The sequence below is a fragment of the Grampus griseus genome (genome assembly GCF_964374135.1).
Source record: "Grampus griseus genome assembly, chromosome: 6".
Classification (NCBI taxonomy): Eukaryota; Metazoa; Chordata; class Mammalia; order Artiodactyla; family Delphinidae; genus Grampus; species Grampus griseus.
In genome coordinates, this window is record NC_139000.1 from 69,601,223 (window position 1) to 69,627,258 (window position 26,036).

The following is a 26,036-nucleotide window of genomic DNA, read 5'->3' on the forward strand; positions in this document are numbered from 1 at the left end:
GTGGCCGGTAGAGGGCGCAGGGTTTGTTTGGGAAACGCCGACTGTTGAGTTTGCCGTCTGCAGCTGTCTCCTGCAGCTCGAGAGACAGGGCGAGAAGTAGTCACTGAGGCTGCTTTAATAATCAGCATACGCGAAACACCTTGGTTTTCTCGGTGCTGAGCGTTGAAGAGGAAGCCTTGTCGCGGCCTCGCCAGAGACATTTTTGTGTGGCTGGGAACAAGAACCGTGCATTTTCAGGCTTCCCCTGAGTTTTGCGCTTTATTTTCTCACAGAAACTTGAGCGAGGCAATTTTTGGGAAAGAAGCCTTTTTCTGAGCGGTCTGAGGTGGGAAATCAGAGCGATTCCCAGCCGCAGAGAAAGGGGAGCCGATTTTTCCGATTCGGGCTGGTTTCTGGCGCGAGACAGCGAAGGCCCAGAGAAAGGGGAAGGCGGCGGCGGCGGCGATGGGACGACAGGACGGTGTTGGGGACGCCCTGAGGGGTGAGTCGGAGCGCGGCCACCACCGGGGCCGAGGACGCGGGAGCTGAGCGCCCCTGTAGATTCTCTGGGACTTCACGGAGTCTTTCAAGGATACAGCGTTAAAGTGAGCGAGAAAGTATTGAGTATCTGAAAAGTAGGAATATTAAAAAAAACTCACAGCCTTTTATTTTTTACATTTTAAAATTAATTTTATATTTAACTTAATTCATATGATATTTAAATTAAATATTTTAAATGTTTGATATTTTTATAAATTTATGTTAAAATATTTTCAATATTAAGCATAGAATATTAAAATATATTTTCATATTAAAATATAGCATTTTATTAAACTTTATTTAAACTATATTGTCTTTCTACTAAAGTAAGTATTTAATATAATTAATTATTTGTTTATTTATTTTAGGCTGGGTGTATTTATTTTAGGCTGGGTTCAGTCTTCATTGCGGTGTGCAGGCTTCTCATTGTGGTGGCTTCTCTTGTTGAGGAGCACAGGCTCTAGGTGTGCAGGCTTCAGTAGTCGTGGCTCGCGGGTTCCAGAGCACAGGCTCAGTAGTAGCAGCACATGGACTTGGTTGCTCCACGGCATGTGGGATCTTCCTAGACCAGGGCTCGAACCCGTGTCCCCTGAGTTGGCAGGCGGATTCTTAACCACTGCGCCACCGGCGAAGCCCCAAGTATTTAATATAGTTTTACTTTTCTATCTTTAATGGAAGCCAACTCATTAATATTGTCAAGATTACTTTTTTGCTTGTTTTTAATTGAGGGAATTACCATGTTTGACAATTTCTAATGACCCCGTGATAGTCTTAACTGATTTTTAACTCATGTTCCTGAAATGTCTTTCCCAGGACCTCACCTTGACTATAAGGTTAGAAAGAAGAGTTGGTGTGTACAAGCAATTGAGGACGTTTAGCAGGTCAGACTTTTTCATTTTTCTTTAGTAGGAATTTTATACACTAAGTGGAATTTGCCCAGATTTCATTTACATCATGAAGGCTTACTTTGTAAGACTGTCAGGGCCATGCAAATGGAGGTCAGCTTCATTTCTTTACTTAAAAGTTTTATATTTTGTTCCTCGTGCATATTTTGGTATTAATTTTCATTTTAAAATGTTGCATTAAAACATCCTTTATCTTGATGACTTAGATTTGGTGCCTTCTTACCATTGGTGCTTAAGAGAAGTACTAGCTTAACGTTGCCCTAATGCTAACCCAGGAAATAGCTTTTGAATTAGAGTATTGTGCTGTTCCATGGCTGAAAATCTAGGAATGCTTTAATTCTCATCATCTCTCCCTCATATATATATTTCTTACCATTTTCCTGGTCTCTACAACATTATTTTAATGTCTTTTTTTAAAGGAAGAAAAAACCCTTTTGACTGCCTTCATCTGATTTTCTCAACTCACACCCCCTTGGCTATGGTAACCACAAATCTGATCTTTTTCTCTGAGGTTATGTGTTTCTTTTTAAGGTATAATTTAATCTGTGTCTTAAAAATTAACACCAGAGGTGGTCTGAAACAAAATAAGATGAGGAAAAGGACTATTTATCTCATTTATACTAGTCACAGAGCAGGCTTTTTTTTCTTTTCTTGTGGGGAGGAGGTCAAAACACTTTCTTAGATGCTGCAAAGAGCCTCAGGTGCCGTGGGATTTCTCTCCTTAATGTACGGGGCACTGCTCTAAGGGTGGAGACTAGGTCTCTACTCCTTCGCAGGCCTACAGGCAATCCCTCTCCTAGAGTTTGCATTTGGGGGCCTCAACATGCAGACCCCTGAGTGTTAAGGAACCTGTAGTCAGAGCTTCTCTTGGCTGGGCTGAGGGTGGATTCTAGAGGTTTCCATTTGTTATAGTAATACAAAAGCCTTCTATCATTCACTCTGTTCAAATTCTCAGCCTGTACTTTGCAAACTTTATTTTATTTGATCTCGGCAATGTCTTGTGTGACCACAACTAACGGTGTCTCCATTTTTTAAAAGATGAAATGAAAATCTGATGTCATTTAAATTCAGATTTTTGTCAGAGTGGAGCCTTCTGCTGCTCCCAGGCCCTCGTCTTCATCAGCTCTGAGCACTGGCCCTCAGCTGCACTGAGCCCGTGGTGCTTCCTTCATCCTAATCCTGCCTCTAAAGTCTGTCCTCCCTGCTCCCTGGAGGGCAGTCACCATCCCTGCCTCACTTTCCTGGAATCCACATTGCCAAGCGCATTGTCACATATATACGCAGTCAGAACATTTCTGGTGACGGAATGAAGAGAACTGCATGAATTCACCCTTGCTGTTCATTTTTATGTCACCATTATCTGTAAACTTTCAGAAAATGTGAGCTATGGTCCTGTAAGGAAATGTGGAAGAATTTAAATCTGATGTATGAGTCCCTTTAGAGGAGAATGCAGAGAGGTGAGGCTAGTTGTATTTTGGTGCAATTTAAGAAGTGGCAAAACAGAGTACAGGGTCAAACCTCTAAGTATTCGTATTAGAACTGAAAAAGAGATATATTGAGACTCAGGTTTTTATTTCAACCTTGGGTCTCATTTAGATGAATACATCCTATTGGATTGATACTCTTTCATGTTCCAGGAGTGTGTTTAATTTCCAGTGTAATAAAAGAATTGAAGTTGTGACATTCTATGTTGCCCATAAATGGCTTATTTAAGAATCTCCTTTGCAGGCAGGTACCCACAGCAGCTGGATACAGGCTCCCACAGCCAGACACCTGCATCACCAGGCTCACCGGGGCCTGCCACCCTCCTCACTGAGGACACCCAGGATGATGTTCTCCAGCCCTGTCTGCACCCTTAGCTGTCACCTGGCCCAGAACCACAGCCTGCCAAAGCAGGAGACCCTCACAGTCCTGCCCCTAACAGGGAGAATCTTCTTTGTTTTCCTGCCTGAAGGACAAGAAGGTTTTCAGGTTCCATCAGCACCAGCTGGCTGACAGCCAGTTCCCAAACGCTCAGGCCGCCTCATTCTCCATGAGACGATACAGCACTTCTCCATCGTCTTCAGCACAAACAGCTGAAATTCCTCAGTGGGCTTGATCAACAGTGGGCAGATCTGGAGACTAGTTTGATGCAGGAGATGGAGAGGAAAAGACCCTGCTGGGCAATGAGGACTCCAGCCTGACTTTGAAGAACTTCCAAAGGACCAGGCTCGATCTGAAAAGAAAGTCCACAGCTGCTGTGCCCAGGACAATACGAGAGTGGAAGTTAAGGCGTGAAAATCAGAGTGTGCTTTCCCTGTATGTTCAACCTCAGAGAACGCAGGAGTGGGAAAAGGAGACCTGGACCCAATCTTCTACAATGGAGTCTTCTCTGCTTAGCGGTGGCCTCTAGCGCGTCCATATTCACTCAGTTCAATGACTTTTCTTCTGATTCAGTTGTAAATGCATCGAGTCTTCTCAGGACATTGTTCTTCAACAGTAAGTGGAACAATACTTTTGAATGGGGAGAAAATTTATTTTTAATTTGTAATAATTAGAATTTATTTCTCTATGATGATTGTTATATTTACCAAATTTATTCTTCATATTATGATATGGTCAGCTTTGTGTCTTGTTTTCCTTTGCTTTGGGGGTGCAAAAGGTATATTTTAAGTGTTAGGTTTAACTCATACTCTTAAAGAAAATCAGTGTCCTTAAACCTTTAATCTGCCTTAAAATCCAACAGGAACATAAATAGTTTTATTCATTTCATTGGTCCTTAAAATATTTTGAAGTATCTCTGCTTTCAGGATTTTACTTGTGTTTTTTAATATATTGGTAGATAAAACAAAGATATTACTTTCTTAATGGAGCACTCTGTCAGAGAAGACAGGCATTAAAGAGTAAAAAATTAGCTTGAAACCCTTTCTAGGTTATGAAGGAGAAGCACAAGGCATTATGACAGGTTATAGCAGCTGGAGCTATTCTCTTTTACTTGTTCTTTCTCGGAGAAAGCATGTCTAATGGTTGCTGATTCAGTTTCAGCAGTTGCATGATCAATAAACTGTGAAATATATTATAGAATCATGGAATTTAAACTTCAACAAAGAAGTGTGACTATCCCTTGTATTGTTGGCACTGTGGTGGGTGCCAGGTGCAATGAAAATAGTAGACACATTGCCCGCTGTCACAGAGCTTGCAGTCTGGTGGGGATATGGGTAACTAGGTGTTCAATGAAAGGAATGCTAATGCTGTGACAGGGAAAGTACAGGTTCTTGGGAGTATGTGGGCTTGCATGGATCAGGGAAAGCATCTGCAAGAGCAGTTGGTAAGCTGGCATCCCAGGGGTCTGCAGGAGTTTGCCAGGTAATTACATGCTGGTCAAGTTTGGCCATGTGTGGAGATTATCTAGGGTAGCAGGTAAATATGAGGGTTTGGAGCTAATGACATTTGTTTGGAGATGTGACCCTGGGTAAAGACATGCATATGGAAGTCAACAGTCATAGAGAGGACGTTTGGAACTATTTGGGAGGTTGAGACTATATGTGCAGAGAGGATGAAGTGTGGGACTAGCATAGATCGTTGAGGAACACCAATTCCCTAAGATGAGAGTGTGGAGTCAACAAAGGAAGGAGAGAAGGAGGGGCAGAAAAGCAGAGGACGGTGGTGACAGGGAGAGCAGATGAGCGTCAGACTTTAAAATGGCGGGTATAATAACAAGTATCTGATGCTTCGCACATGTCAGCCAAGGCTGCTTCACGTTGATCTCTAACCTCAGTAAGATGTAGCTTATTGGCAATATCTTATGACCTAGTAAGTATCTTAAGAAATTAATCTCAATTTTCAAGATATTTTTTTCCTCTCATATGTTTTAAGCAAGGGTCTTAGAAGACCCTTAAGGCTTCATCGATAAAGCATTCAGCTTTATATATATAATCAGGGTTTTTCATTGGAGAGTTTTATTCACTACTTCAAAATGTCATCTTATATGGATAAATTGCATAAAAATTTGTAATCTGCATCAAAATGCTTTTAATTTCAGCATGATGTAAATTTAAATTTAATATATTACTTTCTACTTAATATTGATAAATATCTTCTGTGCCAATGCACTGACTGCATTTTGTTTTGATGCCCACTAGAGATCCATGGGTATTTGTAATCTAGTGTTTGGTACATCTGTGAGAATATTGCATTTGCTCGTAGAATTTAAAAATGTGTTTGTATGCTTTGCACAATACTTAAAAAGATGATCCTATTTTAATTCACAGAGGTAGAATTTTTGCATAACAAAATTATGAGCTCAGTAATGAGCTCATAAAAAATTATGAGCTCAGGCACAAATATGGCATTATATCAATATCTTCTGGGGACTTCCCTGGCGGTCCAGTGGTTAAGACTTCTCCTTCCAATGCAGGGGGCGTGAGTTCGATCCCTTGTAGGGGAGCTAAGATCCCACATGCCTCAGGGCCACAAAACCCAAACATAAAAAAAAAAAACAAGCAATATTGTAACAAATTCAAGAAAGACTTTAAAAATTGTCCACATCAAAAAAAACTTAAAAAACTATGTATCTTTTGAGTGGACATGAAATAATGGCTTTTACTCCTTTGTGCATACCTGTCACTATAACAACTATCATTGCTTTGTTTAATATGTCCCTGGTGCTTAAAATAATCTGCTCACTTAAGATAAGTTTATGACTTGTTATATTCTCATGATATAGAGCATATAACATGTGATGGTATGTTGAATGGAATATAGTAGTCTCATTATCCCTATTCTAAAGCTGAGAAAACTGTACTGTAGGAAAAAGAAAACAATTGCCCTAAGTCATGCATGAAGCCGAAGGAAGACTAAGGAGATGCCGAGCTAACGAATTTACTGGTCACCTGAGAAGACAAGAGTAACCCACAAGAGAAGATGCAGCAAGACTGTCATTTTCAAACACTTTTACTGACACAACTATGTTCAGCTTATTACACTTATCGCTTTTATTAACAACTCTGAGGACCAATGATGTCCCTAACAGTGTGCAGGTTACTGGGTGGGAATAAGAAGTGTAGCTGGAGAGTGAGCTGAGTGCTACGGTACCTGATGTAGATGGAGATCTCTTTCCTAAGCCTGATAAGACTATGCAGTTCCACTCCCAGGTTTGCTACGACCCTATACTGCTCTGCCTCCCCTTTGGCCTCCTCTTGTCCCTGCTTGCTCAACCACAAACATGGCCAGGAGTTCTGCATCCCTGCTGCTGCAGAGCCTGTCCCATGAGAAAGGAAAGGCGAAAAGTCCTCAGCTGTACACTTTCATTAAGGCTAAATTGAGAACTGGGGAGCTGAGCTGCTTTGCCCAGCCTTCATCAGGACGCAAGAAGGCCTTGGAGTTAGATGAAAGTTATTCTCCATCAAAATATTTGGGGTCCTCTGGTTTGTTCCATTTCCTTCTGAACTTGAGACCTCAGGAATGCCAAATTCCAGTGCTGTTTTGGGGAATATGTGAAGTTTCTTGTCTCTGTTCCTAGAGGCTGATTGGGACATTTGGGAATCTATGTGCCTGTGTAACCCGAAACATTCCAACCCACGGCTGTTTACAGATCAGTATCATGATGGAGAAGGGGAAGGACTGGGAAGTCCAGTTCCTGAGACTCATTCTTTAATGGATTTTCTCAATTTGTAAAGCCCCTCAGCATTTGTCAAATTCCTATGCTTTTGTATTTGCTTTGTGAAGGGCTGTGTTCATCATGACACAAATGAAGGTGGCTGAGATGGTAGAGGGTGTGCAAGGCCACTGTCAGACTCTCTCCCTAACCTTCCTCTGCCTCAAACACTCAAAGTCAGCTCTCAATCAGAACTGGAGAACCTCTTCCTTTCCCTAAACCCAGTTCCTGGACTACTGCATCCTTCCCCCAAATGCAGCAGAGACAAAAGAAAACACTCTTTTTTAGAAGAAACGATTTACTTGTGAAGAATGAACTTTGCTGTTTTTGAGAGAGACCATTTTGTTTTCAGAAGATGCCTTACCCCAAGGCTTCCTTCCATAATCTGTTCCCAGTGGGACTCCCTCGTGCCAACCTCTTGCTGGACTAGGACCCTGGAATTCCACAGGGCCAGCTAGCAAGAGGGATGCCTGAGATGACAGAAGATATGAATCACCTTTCTGAAGAGAGGGTGGGGCTGGTGTCACATGAGTGCCTTTCAGGTGAGCTCTGCAAACCAAAAATAGGAGCCTGGGTGTGTCTAGGGAGAGTGGAAGCAAAGAGAGAGTGGAACATACTGAGCAGACTGTTCTACTGGGAAGAGATTCTTTCAAGATTAATGCCCAGGAACTAGAATTCGAGGTCAGAGGTTCAATGACACTAATAGTAAGGTCCATGTGTGTAGAGCAGTGTCATTTCAAAGCTCTTTCACACACATTGCCCCAGGCAATCATCACAACAATCCTGGGACTCTCCCAGACACAGACTATGAAACTTAGGGAGGTTAAGTTGTCTGAGTCATTACCCAAAATTTTGCCCCCAGAACAGTCATTGTTCCACCACGTCTCACACTGTCACTTGATGGGTAAGCGTCATGGCCCAGCTTTCACATGGACGAGCAGAGCCTGGGTTAGAAGTGTCCCAGGTCCTGACTTCTTTGCTTTCTAGCTCTGAGTCTCTCCTCTGGGGGGCCATTATTTTCTGAGAGTACAGGCTCTAGGAGGTGACATTGCCAGCAATTATAGACCTGGGACTGTACGGAGAAGAGAACTAAGATCAAACCCGGGAGAGCCCAGGATTAGAGAGCAGAACCTTACCTTTCATAGCTCCTGCTTTTTTCTTCCTGCTTCTGCGTTGCTGCTGAAAGCCCCCAAAATGAAAGAGTTCACAAGCTATTTTGTGCCTTTCTCATACTAAAGAAGCAACAAACATTATTAATGAAAAATGTGACTTTTTACATTATTTGAGGTCTCTGTTATGTCCATATTATTCATTTTTAAAGTAGATCCAAGTATTTTCTACTGATCCTTCTTTCTCAAAGAATTTTTACTAATTCCCAGAATATCTTTCAGAAGTATAATACACAAGGACTTCCCTGGTGGCAGAGTGGTTAAGAATCCGCCTGCCAATGCAGGGGACACGAGTTCAAGCCGTGGTCCGGGAAGATCCCACAAGCCGCGGAGCAACTAAGCCAGTGTGCCACAACTACTGAAGCCCGCGTGCCTAGAGTCCATGCTTCGTGACAAGAGAAGCCACCGCAATGAGAAGCCTGCGCACCGCAAGGAACAGTAGCCCCCACTCGCCGCAACAAAGACCCAATGCAGCCAAAAATAAAATGTAAATAAATAAATAAATTTATTGTTTTGAAAAAAAAGAAGTGTAATACACAGAAATTGCAAGTATCTTCAACATACAGCACAGGGAAATTTCACACACTGAATACATTGTGAAACTAGCACCCAAGTTAAACGTAATAGATTTTGCCCAGGACCTAGCATGTTTCTTATGTTGCTTTCCAGTTGCTACCTCAGAGCAGCTCTCCTTCTCCTCCCCGATGGTAGCCACTCTGTGACTCTAACAGTCCTGATTATTTCTGACAGACACACTTTTATGCCTCTTGTGTATATTTACTCACTGTATCCTGAGAATAATCCTATGAAAAAATACTACTACTGTCCCCATATTAAAGATGAGGAAACTAGGGAGCTTAGTGATTGTGTTATTTGTCAAGGTCACACTGCTATTAATAGCAGAGCTGAGATCCAGTGCCATGAACCCTGGCTCCTTCTCATAGAGGTTTTGAAAATCCTAGAACTCTCCTTTCACTTGTGCTCTCTTCCTGTGGCTTTCACTCTAACAGAAACCTTGAAGCTGGAAACCTGCACAGAACCAGAGCAGCTGTGTAGCTGGTCAGTGAGGTGGAGGGACTGAAGTTATGTGTAAGGGATGAATGGTTCAGTAAAGCAGGACCGGGGAGAAGGTGAGAGGAAGGTGCCAGGATTGGCCAGTCAACACCATATGTCACCAGCTTCCCTCGAGGAGATGACTCCTTCCCACAGGTATTTGCACCGACCACTCTTTCCTGGTGGTATAAATCAGTTACACCTATGACATCAGGACTAACCATTCTCCATAATTTCCAGGACTTCCCTCAATTCCATGGAATGCCACCTTTTGACAAGCATTTCCTGAAATGAAAGTGGTAGGACTGTTCCAAAGGACAAAATGGACCAATACTAGTCTGAAATAAATTTACACAGAAAAAGATAAGAATGTAGGTTTCAGAACTTAAAAAACTCAAGAAGTTTTCTCTCATAAGAATTTAATAAATAAAACAAAATGCAAATTTAATGAAATGGAAAGGTGAATATTTTCTAAATTTTAATACAATGTAAGTATAAATATATTGATATGAAAATATAAAAATAAGATACATAAATAAATAAATAAACAAATAAACGGAATAAATAAATAACAGGGTAGTCATTGCTTAGGGACTGATCCCCTGAAGCTGAATAATTTTAACATATACTTCCTTATCACTACTGACAAAGTAGTAGCTGAATTAATACAATAAATTCTGTGATTAAAGTTGAAATAAGAGCCTTCTGAAATGACTAAAGACATGTGTGCAAGGGTGATAGGGCATCTTAGTCAATGAGAATCATTTCAAGGTGACCCCAGGTCTCCATGCATAATTCTTATCCTTTCTTGCAAGTTGGTTGATGAAGACAAGGATCTCATGATTTCCACTCTGACAAGTTCCCAGGCACAGTCACTGTATTTCTTCTCTTTCAGGTAGAGGTGGATTCCCTGGAAGTACCTCTTCACGGCCAGTGTAGGGCCCGTCACTCCCAGGGCAGTTTCTTCATCTCCCATCGCCTGCACCAAGCAGGCGTCCAGGTCCTCCAGCTGCTGATGGAGTCCAGTGCGGAGTTTGTCCAGGAGGGAGGTGTCCCAGGCGGCAGGGGAGCGCTCTGTGTGGAAGAGGCGGAAGACCTGCTGGAGCATCTCGTGGAGGACAGAGGTGGCCTGGGCCTTCGGGAGCTGGCTGCCATCCACCATGTCCTGGGGGAAACCGAAGTCTTTTCTGTCCTTCAGACAGAAGCGAGGGGAGATTCTCCGCACCTGGCCCAGAAGCATGAAGTTCTTCCTGCTAATCCTCACGTGGTTCTGAGACAGGTCGCAGCCCAGAGATCCACCAGGGCCGTAGCTGAACACCACCAGGGCGGTCAGTAGAGAGAGCACGAAGGCCATGGGGCAAATGAGGCTGCTGCTGGCCTGGCTGAGAGGGCGTCCGGGGGAACCTTGGGGGTAGGTTCTGTGATGACATTCTTTCTAAGCAAGGCCATTAAATAGGGAACACAGTAATTTTCATTTTCTAAACATTTCTATACCCTTTTACTTCCTTTTTTTGATTTTCACTTATATCTTCTCAGTATGGTCTATGAAGATGTCATCATTCTAAACTATTAATTTTGCAAGAAGTTTAATTTTCCCAGTAATTTCAGATGTGCCCATCCAAATGGCTATTTATTAATGAAATGAGAAAGGTTTTCGTCTTAAAGTCAGAAGTGATGTAGGTTTGTAAATACGCACATCCTATATCTCTTTCATGCATAAATGTTGGTCTTCTCTGTTCCAGGAAGAAATTTTTAGCCCTGATCTTAGGTTCCATTTTTACCTCTTACTTTACCTAGGAAGGCAGGCTCTCTCAGCCGTATGCTTTCTGTATTTGCTTAGGGATTTACCAGATCACTCTGGCATAAGCAGTTTGAAACAAAAGATGGGTTTTGTTTAGTGTTTGATTTAGAGAAGAGGCTGATTATTATGAGTCCATGAGCGTCTCCCATGTTTCCTTTCCTTCTAGAACATGTTCCTTCACGTCCATGTGGTCATGCTTCAGGGGACCACGAGGTGAGGACTATTATAGATATTGTCCTTTCTTTCCACCATTTTCTTACTGGAGACCTATAGTCCTCCACAGGCTGGGCCAGTACCCCCACCAGGAATCCTGGTTCTTTTCAGGAGAATATGGGTGTGGAGATCCTAATTCCAAGACAATTGTATTTCCCCAGCAGCACCTCAGTCACAAGGGAGAGATCACATGTAGTTACACCCTCTCCTCTAGAGTGACAGAGTCCCCTTCCTAACCTGGACTCCCACCCTGAGGGCAGGCTCACCACATCCCGAGGACTTTACAATCTCCTATCTGTGGAGGGGCTTGTTTATTTGTTGGGAAAATAATTCATCTTCCAGGACCCTCACCCTTGCCCCTGGAGTGTTTGTGTGAAGGACCCTAGTCCTCAGTGGTGACCTCCTCCCCTCCTGACCCATGTCCTCAGGTATCAGAAGTGTCAGCAGCCCTCAGATGCTGAGAGCAAAAGTGTGTTTTCTCTAAGGTGGTGGAGGAGTTACCCAATTCTAATCATTTTACCCTGAGTAGACACATAATTTTTATTTTGCCAAATACAAATTTTATTATTCAACTCTTTTACTAAAACTAGTCAACACTTGTTATGCTCAAAGTTTCTGAGCTGGGGGCAGAGAATTCAGCGACAGTGTTGTCTCTCGTTAAAGCTTATGTCACAGAAACCAGTGAGGTTCAGTTGTTCATTCAGTCAGTTGATGCCAGTGGGCTTCTCCCTTCCTCTGTCTCTGTCTCCCTCTGAGAATGCAGGGCAGCGAGGCCCAGGATTAGGTCAGAGAGAAATCGCCTTCTTTCCTTTACTTGTGTGTAATTTTTCATTTAAAGTTTTTGTCACTTATATTCACTTAGTGACTTATTGGACAAGATTTGCCTCGCTGCTCCTGCATTAGTTCTAATTCATGATGAGGTAAGAACAATAAAGGGAGGTAAAGAAAGGCAAAGGGGCTCCAGTCTCTATCATTTTCAAACTTTAGATTTTTTGTTTATCACTGCAACTGTCCTAGAAAGTAAAAGTCGACAGCTGTCTTGTGGGCATAAAGAAAACAAATGTGAGTCTGAATGTCATGAATGTGAAAGAAGGGAAGTGATTTCCCCCTGACACAATGCCGGATTCTAATTTAGCTAACTTGAGTGCAGCACAGTTGTAGAATAGGCTACGTCAGAGGAGAAGGATGAGGCCAATGTGAAAAACAGAAAGACAGGAACATGGTTGCTTCTGCCAGAAGCTCAGAAAAGACCAAGTCCTGGGTCAGTTGACGGCCTTCAGCTTCGCAAGACCAGCTCCCTCATTTTTCTTTCATTTAATCCATGAATGATCAGTTTTGAGGAGAGAAGGAAGAAGTCACACCCACCAGCTCACAAGTGACTGGCAACCAGAACCCCAATTGCTAGAACACTAACCCTGTCTGGGAGGATCAGCAAGATCCGTCTTGCTGAGCATCCGTCTAGGTGATAAATGCATTCAGGCAATGAGAAGGGTACTTTAAGAAAACTAGAATTAAAGGAAGGGAATTAGATGATTCCAAAAGATCCTGATCTTATCTGGTTAATAGGAATCGTGATATTAAAAAGTAAGAACTGAATTTTATTGCTTGCTACTAATGGACTAGCCACTTTCTAAGTTCTTTAAAATTTAGCGACTTCCCTGGCAGTCCAGTAGTTAAGACACCGAGCTTCCACTTCTGGGGGCACAGGTTCGATCCCTGGTCGGGGAACTAAGATCTCGCATGTCCCATGGCACAGCCAGAAAATAGAAAAAGAAATTAACTCAACACTCTCAATAACCCTATTGGATCCAATTCACTTATACAACTGGAGAGAAATATAAATCTGGACGAATGAACTGTTCCAAATGTACCCAAGATACAAGGGCAAACCTTAGGGTGCTTACAATGATTTGTCTGAAAGCACCCATTAAAGAAAGTGAAGACTGCACATGAACATGATATTTAGGAACCAACGAAATAAGCAGACAGAGGACAGTGAGATGACAAAGGACCCTTATTCCACTTAAGATGCCAAAGGGTTACTGTCTGTGGTTTTGTAGGGCTACATGAGGTGTGGTCTGAGTCCACTGAACTGACTTTAAGTTCTAATCAAAATAGACAAAATCACTATTAAGTAGTTAGAAGGGAATAGATTTTTCTGCCTATTGAAAAAAAAGGAAGTTTCCTAGTGGCCTCGTGGTTAAGATCCGGCACTCTCACTGCCGTGGCCCCGATTCAATCCCCGGTGAGGGAACTGAGATCACACAAGCCACGCACTGCCAAGTGTAAGATTTCGTGAGTGATCTCTTCAATGAAATATGGTAAAATAACTTTATTAACCCTAGAAGAGCTGACCCCTGGAATCTACGTATTTTTAACGCTTGAGTTTTCTTGTGAGTTTAAGAAAAAAAAAAAGCACCTAACAATTTCTAGCCATGTGAACTCTGACGTTTCTCCTTCAGGATGACAACTAAAAAGTCACTCACCATCTGGTTCTACAAGAATAAAGTCATTAGCCACAGCAGTCCCTTACCCCAACACGCCCTGACAGGAGTTCAGGAATGGGGCACTCTCTGCTCTGGGAAAACTGACAGAATAGGCCTGCAGGTAGTTAGATAATTTCCTGAGAAATTCTATGAGTTCAATTTTTTGCAACTTCTCATACTTAGAAAAGCACTAAAATCATTAATAGTGACAAATGCTCCTCATGACTAGCAGCAACCTTCTCCCAAGATGTGTCCTAGATTGCACGTATCCTCTTCACCACAATCACATATATACTGACATCCCCATTCTGTCCTGGAGCTGTTCGTCAGAGCTGACTGAGAGGCTGTCCTCCAGGCTATAGTCCTCAGTAAGTCCTCCCAAAAAACTGAACTCCCAGCTCTTATGTTGTCGTTTGTTTCCAGTCAACAAGGACCTCACTGATTTCCCAGGAGACCTCCTCAGGTCAGCCTGCTGTTCTCAATCTCAATGAAGACACCTCCATTTCTCACCTACAGTCCAGGCTGGACATCCATTTGTTTACTGATAGAGTCCAAATAAGAATCTCTACTCTTTATTGTTCCAACTGTTGGTTAAGATGTGGGTACCGAAGAGGCCTTATGTATGACCAAGACGGAAGAGCATACGCACTTCTTAGACAGAAGCAGTGAAGGTTTTTAATGGGTTCCTTAGCAGGGGGAGTCTGGCTTGAACTCCAGAGTCACCCTCATGGCCTTGTATAGTTGTCTTTCTTTAAATTTCTAGCCTCAGCCCATTAAAACATCATAATACTGAAGAATTGAAATAAAAATATTATTTAAAAACTCATTTGTTAATAAAATGATATTTTTAGCAGTAATATAGGAATGGTTTCTGCTTGTTTTAGGACCCTAATCCTTAGGAAGGTTTCCAAACCTCTAAATGTACTTTAAATGTCCTTCTGACTTTAAAAGTACCTACTCAGTGCTGTATGCACCAACTGGAAAGAATAGAAAGATGATTGATCCATCAGTGTCCTCTTTCCAAAGTGCCTAAATTAAATAAATGAATTTCCACTTAGCTCTTTGTTGCTTTTAGAAATTGTGACCTTCCAGTGTGCATGTTACTGATACCTGCCCTGCTGGAAAGGCTCTACCCCAGTTGTTGCTAAATATATTAAAATCCCTGCCTGTGTCCCTTCTATTCAAGCATGTTTTATTTTGTTTGTCTTTCAAAGGGGCAAAGACATCATGATGGAATGTAAGAAATTCCTTGGATTGCATTGTCCCCAGGAATATCCTTCCCTGCTCTGTGATTACTTGCTGGGTCCTAAGGACAAAACAAGTTTGCAGCTGGCACTGAGGTAACCCTCGTCCCTTCCAAGACTCCGCAGGCTGCTGTGGTATCAGTGCTGGGGACACTGCTAGTGGCCACATCCTTATGGGAGAACTCTGTGCTATCGCATGCACCTCATTCTTTTCTTCTCTGAAAAGGAATGTTCTGGAGAAGCACTTGCCTCGGTGCAGCTGATCTGTGTTCTTCCATGTCCTGAGGACCTGCCGCTGTTCCAGTGAACGCTTTAAACATCTCTGTTCTCCTTCCAAGTTCTCAAGCTGCTGCTGCCTTTCAACTCCATGTTTCCTGCGCTTTGGGCTTTTTGAGCAAATAAGAGTCCTGAACCAGGTGAGTTCCTCCTAGTGCAGTCAGCACGTGGAAGTGTGCAAATAGAGGCACAGGTGAGCTCCTGGATTCTCCACCACTGTTCAGTGTTGGGCAGGGTGCCATCTATTTACTGTGTTTCTCTGGGAGTCTGGACAGTCTGGACCTGCAGTGCTTGGCAGGCGGAGAGCGTGGAGTCATATGAGAGTTTCTGACAAACCTAGAACTTTCACTCAGCTTCTGCTTTCCATTGGTGGCTTTGTAGTCTTAAGGGGAAATTGACAGCCAGAAACCCTAATGGAGAAGGAAACAGCGGTATGAATGGGCAGTACAGCTTAATGCAGAGTGAATGGGGAAAGTACACTATGGATTTCTACACTGGGAGGAACTGAATGATTGTGATATTTTAGTGAAAGAATGGGATCCAGGAAAACAGAGGGGAAGGGGAATTGTGCCATGTATCAGAATCAGCAGATAGATATATGGTATATTTTATACTATGTATTCATATATATGTACCATATATGTATATTATTGTATGTAAAATTACATACAATTGATGACACACTTTCTCCCAGTTCTGTTTTTTAGGCTGTCATTGTTCTGCAGTCAGTGACAGAGAGAGGGGGAGGAGAATTCATTATTCCCATTTAGACCTATATGAAAAATATAGGAAACAACACACTACCTGTTTAGCCCTCACTCTGTGGATGATACTCTGCTAAGTGCTCTTAAATGTTCTGGTTGGTCTAATATTCAATACAACTCTAGGAATATTTTCCGTACTTTATATTTGAGGAAACTGAGGCTCAGGGAAGTTAAGTGATTCCCCAGCATCACACGTGTGTCCTGGCAGAATCTAGACTCAATGCAGAAACCCATATCACATATAAATAATTATTTAACTTCCATCCTCTGTAATTCTCAAGCTCTTTGTTTGCTTCTTTGGTGCTTTCTGAAGATCATTTTTCCCTGCTTGACTCCTAAGTGCACTGGCTACTCCACCTTTGTGCCCTCTTCAGACTCTCCTCTTTCTCACTCTTAAAAGTTGAAGGTCCTCATGAGCTTTCGGTCGTCATCTCGTTCTACACTCTACTCCTAAGGAACGACATCCACATATGCTGCTTCCAATGGGAAGTCTGTCTTTAGATGTTTCTTGGCCACTTTATGGAGTCCATGTTCTTTCTCCCCTTCTTGAGATGCCTCATTCCAGATTCTGGTGAGAGAATCCCCTTTTCCCTATCTCTCATTGTAATAGGAAACTTAACTGAAATAATTTAGCATGATTACTGTTTTTATATCTTTTATCTCTTCCAAACTGAACTCTCCAGAAGAATAGGTTTGGCATTCTCTTTTTTCACCTCTGTATTCTCAGAACTATCATATATCCAATATAGAAATATGAAGTTTTAAAATATAACCTGGAACTTCCCTGCTGGTGCAGTGGTTAAGAATCCGCCTGCCATTGCAGGGGAAACGGGTTCGATCCCTGGTCCGGGAAGATCCCACATGCCGCGGAGCCACTAAGCTTGTGGGTCACAACTACTGAGCCTGTGCTCTACAGCCCGTGAGCCACAACTACTGAGCCCACGTGCAGCAACTACTGAAACCCGCACGCGTAGAGCCCGTGCTCCACAAGAGAAGCCATCGCAATGAGAAGCCCGCGCATCACAACGAAGAGTAGCCCCTGCTCGCCACAACTAGAGAAAGCCTGCGCACAGCAACAAAGACCGAGCACTGTGAACAATAAATAAAATTTAAAAAAATAAAATAAAATATAAACCACTGAAATAAATGAATGATAAGAATTATGAGTAGAATTTATCATCCATGTTTCAGTATGCCTTGCAAAGTAAAGCTACTTCTTTTTGTAAGAAAAAAAAAATCCAAATGTCATCTGGGGGAGAGTTTCATAAATTAAACAAGAAAATAATTTGAAACAATATAGAGGTAAGCATATTTTATTATACTGAATACACTATAAAGTTGAACATGGTATTATATGAACAAAACTATTTTAAATACCATACATAGTATGACTGACATTTAGTAGAATAATAAATAGATGACTTCATGAGAGCCCTTTGCACTTTAATCACTATCATTTTGACTCCTGGTCTGATCATTTCTAAATCTCTACTGTATATGAGTCTAGTTCTGATACTTGCTCTGTCTCTTCAAACTCTGTTTTTCACCTTTTAGTATGGTAAGTTTCTGTTGAAAGTTGAACATGATGTATGGGGTAAAAGGAACTGAGGTAAATTGGCCTTTAGGGTGAGGAGTTACATTTATCTTGCTACGAGGTTGGCTGTGTTTACTTCTAGTCCTGGGCTCTGTTTCTGCCCTCTTTATTTTCCATATCAGCCAAGCTGGCTTATCCTTTGGGATTGGTCTTCTTGAAAATAGATTTATTAGACCTGTTTGACAAGTAACCACCATAGGTGACAGGTCTATATCTTGTTCACCATTTTATCATTAGTACAGAGTTCATAATAATTATTCCAAATAATTATTAACAAAGAGTATTCTTAGATTTTCCATTAGACCTCCCATCAGAAGCTTCTAGTGACCTCGCGTCAGAGCCTTATATTGAAGTAATTATTAAGCATCATTAGATGATTCAGTACATTTCTACTGAGCCTCTTGGTTCATCATTCTCCATCTCACAGTGAAGACGTAGCGTGGTAAAAATGTAGGGCATAGGATGCTAGATACAATTAGCCTTCTCTGCTTTTCTGGTGTCAGAGTCTTTGTAATGTTATACGTTCTTTTTCATTTAGTATTTTTCTGGGCAGGGGTTGTCTTGCTACTACTGAATTACTTCCTTTTTCATCTTGAGTTGAGTATCTTAAGAGGGAAGCAAAAATGGAAACATAAAGGGCCCATACCATGATTTTCCATAATGTGCAATACATCATTGATTTGCTTCTCCATTCAACTTTCTTGGAAAGCTGTCCTCGCATTTGATGTACTGAGGTAAAAGGAAAACAAATGCAAATCTGACTATGATGAGAGTGAAAGAAGTAAAGTGACTCCCCAGGTGAAATAATGACAATGGGAGTTCTTCTCTTGTTACCCTTCCACTTGCTCCAGAATGGGTTCTGCTGATTAATTTCAGCAAATCAGCTCTCACTAAGGTCAGTTCTATCTGTTTCCCTTGTAGTGGATGGTTTCAAGCGCAGAGCAGCTTACTGACATTCAACATCATATTCATCAAAATAATGATACATTATCACTGTAAGTGATTAAATGTCAGGATTTAAAGTAAATCAAATCTTGAACATTGATATGAGTTTTCAGTACATCAAATCCATGAAATCTCTTCAGAAGCAAAAAATAGTTCAAAAAAGGAAAACAATGCAGAGAAAAAAATAATCCACATCCATTCTAGGTTCCACCCTATGTCTCTCCTCCAATTCAGACGGCAACTATCTCAAACCTATTTTCTGTATATATTGTCATTCCCTTCTCTTATTCATCCTTCCACCTTCTCCACTATGGTTTCTGCTGATTAATTCTACCAAAAAAGCTGTCACTAAGTGGCCAATGCCATCTCTTTTCCCAATGTAGGAGCACTTTCCATCTACGTTTTCACGAATGCATTGAATCTTCTAAGCAGTTCCAGTCTTTCAGACATGGTCTTCTCACCTTTCTCTCTTGTCCTGTTAACATATGGCCATTCCCCTTGCTTTCCTTTGTAGCGTTCCCTCACTTTTAACGTTAAGGTCATAGGATTCAATTTTCAGTCCTTTTCTCATGTGATACTCTCCTCCTGTTTGATCACTTCTTCTGTTCCATGCTTTACACTTCATGGAATTGCTTATAAATTGCTATCTCCAGTATCCAATGGACATTTGCACTGAAATGTCTACTAGTTAACTATAGGTAATATCTACTGCTTTAATTTCTATATCCTCGCATGACATGATCCACCTTCTGCTGGGGAAATTCCATTTTCCCACCTTCTCACTGTAGCACTAAATTTAACCGATATTAATTTCTACTACAAATTAGTACTATTATAAAAATAATTAAATTTAATTGTGAGTTAACTGATTTTTTAAAATTATTTATCTATTTGGCTGTGGCAGGTGTTAGTTGTGGCACACGGGATCTTCATTGCTGCCTTCAGGATCTTCATCACGGCATTCGGGATCTTTGGTTGCAGCATTCAGGATCTTTTAGTTGCTTGCGGCATGTGGGCTCTTACTTGTGGCATGCAGGATCTAGTTCCCTGACCAGGGATGGAATCCGGGCCCCCTGTATTGGGAGAGCAGAGTCTTAAACACTGCACCACCAAGGAAGTCCCTGTATTACCTGATTATTGTTTTTAGGTTACTTTCCTTTAAAAAAAAAATCAAAGTTACCCAAAGCAGAATTGGATTAGTTATGTTCACGTCTAGGTCCTGAGGGCAACACACGACCTGGCTAGAAGCAGTCTATTTTTATTTCTAACGTGAAAATCGTAATGATGGGTCAAGGAATTGTAACATACATTCTTTCATCAGGTTGCACATTCAGGCTTGGTGTTTCTTTCTCTTTTTTTTTTTTTAGTGGTACGCGGGCCTCTCACTGTTTTGGCCTCTCCCATTGCGGAGCACAGGCTCCGGACGCGCAGGCTCAGCGGCCATGGCTCACGGGCCCAGCCGCTCCGTACCATGTGGGATCTTCCCAGACCGGGGCACGAACCTGTGTCCCCTGCATTGGCAGGCGGACTCTCAACCACTGCGCCACCAGGGAAGCCCCTTGGTGTTTCTTTTTTAAAGAAAATAAACAAAACAGGAAGTTTTCTCTAGTAAGAATTTAATGAACAAAGAAAACTCATAAACTGAGTTAATACAAAGTATATATTTATTCTCTTAACCACAATGTATACATGCACATAATATTATGTAAATAAAAATAATTTAAATCTTTATAAATAGTGAAATAAATATTAAAATAGATAAATATTTAAGTAGATAAGTAAGTAGATAGATCAGCATGGGCATCTATGAGGGACGAGTGCCTGTAGAGTAGAACATCATGTTGCTTAATATTCCTGAAAACACTTGACAAATTAATTCAATTCAGGGCATGATGAGAGCAGAAATGAGAGTCTTTGACATGGCAGCACAGGTGGAAGTGTGGTCTTGTTAGTGAGAATCATTTCTCAGGTTGAACGAGGTGTGTGTCATTCCTTCCTCCTGAGTCTTTCTTGCAAGTTCGTTGATGAAGAGAAGGATCTCATGACTTCTGCTCTGACAATCTCCCAGGCACAAGGGCTGTACTTCTTCTCTTGCAGATAGACAGTGATTCTGTGGAAGTATTTCCTCACAGCCAGGATGGAGTCCTCCTTCAGCAGGGGAGTCCCTTCCAGCTCCGCCTCCTGCATCAGACAGGCTTGCAGGTCAGTGAGCTGCTGATAAAGTGCAGTGCAGAACTTGTCCAGGAGGGTCTCATCCCAAGCGGCAGCCGAGCCCTCTGTGCTGAAGAGCTGGAAGGTCTGCTGGATCATCTCATGGACGACAGCGATGGCTTGAGCCTTCTGGAACTGGTTGCCTCCAAACGCCTCCCGGGGGAATCCAAAGTCATTTCTGTCCTTCAGGCAGGAGAAGGAGGAGATTCTCCTCATCTGTCGCAGGAGCATCAGGGCCCTCGTGTTAGCCAGGCTGTGGGTCTGAGGCAGGTCGCAGCCCAGAGAGCAGTTGGAGTTGCAGCTGAGCAGCACCAGGGCCAGGAGTAAGGACACGGTTGGGGCCATCGGGGACCCTGCAGATGCTGCTGGCCTGGCTGAGGTGGGGTCTCTGTGAACCCTGCTCTCTAGGTTCTCTGAAGACCTTCCTTCAGGCCTGGGTCTTAAATGGGAGCGAATTGGTTTCCATTTTCTGAATGTTCCCTCTTACTTTCTACTTCTGTTTTTGCTTTTCATTTTGCACTCTCCAGACAGGTTAGGGCAGCGTTTCTCAACCACTGTTTTTCATCCTTGCCTCCCCTTCTCCTGCCCACAGAACCTTTCTAGATATTTTTTTTCCATATGGCCCCCCTATGAAATTTTGATACACAGATATACTGTGTACATCAGTATGTACTCCATGCATACCTCTACTTTATAAATAGAAAAAGAAAGTGAAAAGTTTTTTCTTTTTATTCAAAGCAGTGGTGAGTATGACAAAAATATTTAGGCTAAAAATTAGCTGTAAAAGCTACTGCAATTAATTTAACATTTTGGTTAAGTGTGCAGAATGACTTTTAATGTAATACATTTACTTAATAAATAGGAATGTATCAAACTACATATTCAATAAAAATTTATACAAATACTTCATAAGAATACCAATGTATAGATATATTTAAAAATCTATCAAAACTGCTAAAACCATTGAAAATTTAAATGATTTTCTTAACATTTATTTTTAAGTAATTCTTAGTTTTGATTCATGTCATAAAATGATTTCTAACTTCACTAGCTGCTAGATATTCCTCTAGATATTGTCAACAACTTTTTCTCTTTAGGACTAGACGTAATTATTGATCTCCTAGATAACTTTTTTAGAATTAAATAATAAAATACAACCTATTTGTGCTTAATTCCCGATGCCCACATCACACTGAGGCTCAAACATAAGCAAAATCCACAAGACAGACAAGGACACCTCATAAGTAAGCAGAGGGCACCTCTCACATTATGACTTTGAGTTCAAGCATATGATGGAGAGAAAGTCCTGTAATGAAACATCAAGCCACCATGGCTTGTAGCACTGATCCTGCATATTGTGTATCTTCCATGCACTCAATGTCAATGCCTCTCGTCTCATACACAAGAAAACCCAAAGAGAAAAATGAATACAAAGGGTAGGGTTGGATAGGGTTGAGCTTTGGAGTGCCACCCACCATTGTAGTAGCTAAGATTTGTTCGCACCCCTAACAACTACTGTTTGCACCCGTGGGAGCGATCTGCTCCCAGATGATTTAGGAATCATCATCGATTTGAATCTTTCTCTGTATTTTTGCATTGAATTTCAGATTCCCCAAAGGACTGTCAGAGGTTCCAATCCAAGCCTATTCTTTTCAAACAAAAGAAAACCATCTTTGTAATTAATTGAGAACTGGATAAATGTTAATTGGTATCATGGAAAGAATTCACTTTCAACTCTGATCATGAATTCTTTTATTTTGCAGTGGATGTTCTGTGGCCTCAGCCCCCTCTAATACCGATCTTTCAATAAATAATAGGTACGTGACTCTCTGTGGCAAATCAGCTCTGTAGCAACTGGACTCTGTCGTATTCTCTGTGGTATCCTCGGCACCAGGCCCAGTGTAATCACGCAACAGGTAATTTTTTCTTTTTTTTTTTTTTTTTTGCGGTACGTGGGCCTCTCACTGTTTTGGCCTCTCACATTGCGGAGCACAGGCTCCGGACACGCAGGCTCAGCGGCCATGGCTCACGGGCCCAGCCGCTCTGCGGCATGAGGGATCTTCCCAGACCGGGGCACGAACCCGTGTCCCCTGCATCGGCAGGCGGACTCTCAACCACTGCGCCACCAGGGAAGCCCGAACAGGTACTTTTAACGAAAGCAGTTTCTCAGATGGTCTCCTCCCACTGGAAGGCATTTACGAATGACCAAGCTATTTTCCTTTATCACGGTCGTATTTGCTGGGATTATAATAGACAGTGGCTGGTATTCCCACTCTACTCCTACTGGTATCAGTCATGCCTACTGAGTTTGTTGCTAAAACCCCTAGGATTCTCTTTCCTTTAAGGTGCCTATGGCTCTGGGGATTCAAGTTGTAAGAGCAGCACAATTTTCAGCCGTTGCCCGGCACTCTATTAAACTCAGGAGGATGGCCTCGTCGCTAATTTGTCCTCTACTAGGTCATGACAGAAAATAACCAGCTTGATGTCACATACAGAGCCACGTATCTGAACTCAAAGTCTCCCTGATTCACACAGGTCACAGCGACCAGACAATTAACCACGTTACTCTTCGGTGGATCTTTACGGATGTGGCAATGACTACCTATATCCTGAGAGTCTTTGGAGACTCCTCACAAAGACTGATGAATGATCCTTTTCCTCCTGTGTCTTCATTCCCTTTCAAGGGACGATGGGGTCCACTTCAGTTTGATTTCCAAATTTTGACACATAATAATTAAAGCATTACTGCAGGTTGGAAATCAAGAGTTTGGATTCTGAGTCCTCGGTCTGCTCTTTTGGCCTGGTAAATGGCTCATTCTTCTTTATTTACATGAATATATTCTCTCTTCTGGATGCCAAGACATGTAGCCTTCAATGCCCTTTCTGGTCTGAATGTTTCCATCCCCACAAAATTCATATTTGGAAGTCCTAACCCCCAAAGTGATGGTATCAGGTGGCGGGCCCTTTGGGACTTGATTAGGGTGTGAAGATGGAGGCCTCACGATGGAATTAGTGCCCTTATCAACGAGGTCAGAGATAAATGCCTCCCTCTCCTGCTGTATGATGATACAAGGAGAACTCTGCAGTGTGAGACCTGAAGCAGGCTTTCACCAGAACTGGACCGTTTCTGTATTGTAAATAAGTTCATTTGTATCCTTTTTTTTAGATTCCACATATAAATGATAACTCTCTTTCTCTGTGGGTCAGATTGTTTTTTAATGAAGTGTGTGCAAGCAAGAACATTAGTTGTTCCCCTCCACCCCACCCAGAACTTCATTAGGACAAATAGTGTAAAGATGAAAAGTGGTCTTATGCACTGAACTTGTCTCCTCGTCTATTAATCATCCAATAATTTCCCAGCTTCTTTGCAGTGAGATTTCCACAAGGATAAATCCAGGCCATGTAATGTGAGCAGAAGGGCTCTTGCCCTGTATAGTCCTGGCCCTTGAAAACGTCCCATGTGATGCACCGGACTTCTTCCCTTTACCACTGAGTGGAATAGACTCAATTACTGCAGAAAAATTTGCAGTCACCTGTTGATGATGGAAAAATCCACAAAACAGGGGGTACCCATGTCCCCGACTCACTCTTTGGAGAGCAACTTAGAACATCCATCTGATCAGGAATGCCTGCCTTGTGTTCTTATACCAGGGAAAGATAAGATTCTATTATGATCCAATTCCTGACAGCATTCTCTTTACCCGTTACAGCAGTCAGCATTAAGTTAACTGACAAATATCTTTAACACCACACTATCCAAAAAACCTTTCTATACTTCATGTGTTGAAAATAGCAAATACCTCTCCCAAAACTTAAAGTGATCTTTTAAATTACGTTAGAAAATTATTTATACAAGAAAAGAGATTGTGTTCTGTCAAAACCTTTTTTAAAATCATGATTTTCTTTTCAGACATTTTTCAGCCTGTGAGGAAACACAAGTCGAGATTGCTTTGGACTTGAACACTAATGTAATTGAATGAGAAGTGTCACGAGTATAAAAAATATTCTGTATTTGTTGACATTTCTTTGAGGATTCTTACATAAGGGAAAGGCACCTTTTAATTTCCACTCTGACAACCTCCCAGGCACAGGGGCTGTATTCCTTTGCCTTCAGATAGACGTGGATTCCATGGAAATACTCCCGGGCAGCACGTCCCAAATCTCGACAATCCAGATTGTCTTTTTTCATCTGCTCCAGTCGGTGCAGCCTCAGATGAAGGCTAGAGAGAAGTTTATCGAGGAGGGTGTTGTTCCAGGCAGCACGGCTGTCCTCTGTGGTGAAGAGGTTGAAGATCTGCTGGAGCATCAGATGGTGGTGACAGGTGCCTTGAGTCACCTGGATTGGGGTGATATTCTCTCTTTTCCAAGGAAATTTGAAGTCGGTTCTGTCCTTTAGGCACCACTGAGAGGGGATTCTTTGCAACTGTTCCAAATGTTGGAAGACGTCCTTGTTTTCCTGGCTATGGCTTCTAGGCAAGTTCCAGCCAAGAGAGTAAGCAGGGATAGAGCAGAGCAGCACTCCTGCCACTAGCAAATAGATCTGGGCCATTAAGAAAGGGTGATTCACTAGACGGCCGCCAGGAGAGGCGTGGGCACCGCCAAACAATTAATGAGTGGGAAGCTTCCTTCCCTGGAACTGTGGACAGCGTCCTTCCCTAGGTGGCCGGTAGAGGGCGCAGGGTTTGTTTGGGAAACGCCGACTGTTGAGTTTGCCGTCTGCAGCTGTCTCCTGCAGCTCGAGAGACAGGGCGAGAAGTAGTCACTGAGGCTGCTTTAATAATCAGCATACGCGAAACACCTTGGTTTTCTCGGTGCTGAGCGTTGAAGAGGAAGCCTTGTCGCGGCCTCGCCAGAGACATTTTTGTGTGGCTGGGAACAAGAACCGTGCATTTTCAGGCTTCCCCTGAGTTTTGCGCTTTATTTTCTCACAGAAACTTGAGCGAGGCAATTTTTGGGAAAGAAGCCTTTTTCTGAGCGGTCTGAGGTGGGAAATCAGAGCGATTCCCAGCCGCAGAGAAAGGGGAGCCGATTTTTCCGATTCGGGCTGGTTTCTGGCGCGAGACAGCGAAGGCCCAGAGAAAGGGGAAGGCGGCGGCGGCGGCGATGGGACGACAGGACGGTGTTGGGGACGCTCTGAGGGGTGAGTCGGAGCGCGGCCACCACCGGGGCCGAGGACGCGGGAGCTGAGCGCCCCTGTAGATTCTCTGGGACTTCACGGAGT

The 26,036-nt window shown here is 42.4% G+C and overlaps 2 protein-coding genes, 1 long non-coding RNA gene and 1 pseudogene across 5 annotated transcripts; 1 reads left to right on the plus strand and 3 right to left on the minus strand.

Annotated features, from left to right (window-relative positions):
- The first annotated feature begins 96 nt into the window (after nucleotides 1-96).
- On the plus strand, nucleotides 97-8,531 carry LOC309824520. Of its 2 annotated transcripts, XR_014296939.1 has the most exons (4): nucleotides 497-584; nucleotides 1,333-1,400; nucleotides 3,153-3,902; nucleotides 8,439-8,531. It is a non-coding gene; the product is annotated as an uncharacterized lncRNA (long non-coding RNA). The 2 variants fall into 2 exon arrangements; XR_014296938.1 differs by lacking the exons at nucleotides 497-584; nucleotides 3,153-3,902; nucleotides 8,439-8,531 and adding exons at nucleotides 97-481; nucleotides 1,844-1,901.
- A 1,516-nt stretch (nucleotides 8,532-10,047) lies between these two features.
- LOC309824574 (interferon omega-1-like) lies at nucleotides 10,048-10,730 on the minus strand (annotated as a pseudogene). The gene has a single exon. The product of its transcript is annotated as an interferon omega-1-like (transcript).
- Nucleotides 10,731-20,590: 9,860 nt separating this feature from the next.
- LOC309823920 (interferon alpha-1-like) lies at nucleotides 20,591-21,160 on the minus strand (the record flags this gene model as incomplete). The annotated part of the gene is made up of 1 exon (XM_082656585.1): nucleotides 20,591-21,160. The coding sequence occupies one exon, from the start codon at nucleotides 21,158-21,160 to the stop codon at nucleotides 20,591-20,593; it is 570 nt and encodes a 189-aa protein (XP_082512711.1).
- A 3,691-nt stretch (nucleotides 21,161-24,851) lies between these two features.
- On the minus strand, nucleotides 24,852-25,364 carry LOC309824521 (interferon alpha-13-like; the record flags this gene model as incomplete). The annotated part of the gene is made up of 1 exon (XM_082657458.1): nucleotides 24,852-25,364. The coding sequence occupies one exon, from the start codon at nucleotides 25,362-25,364 to the stop codon at nucleotides 24,852-24,854; it is 513 nt and encodes a 170-aa protein (XP_082513584.1).
- Between the last annotated feature and the right edge of the window lie 672 nt (nucleotides 25,365-26,036).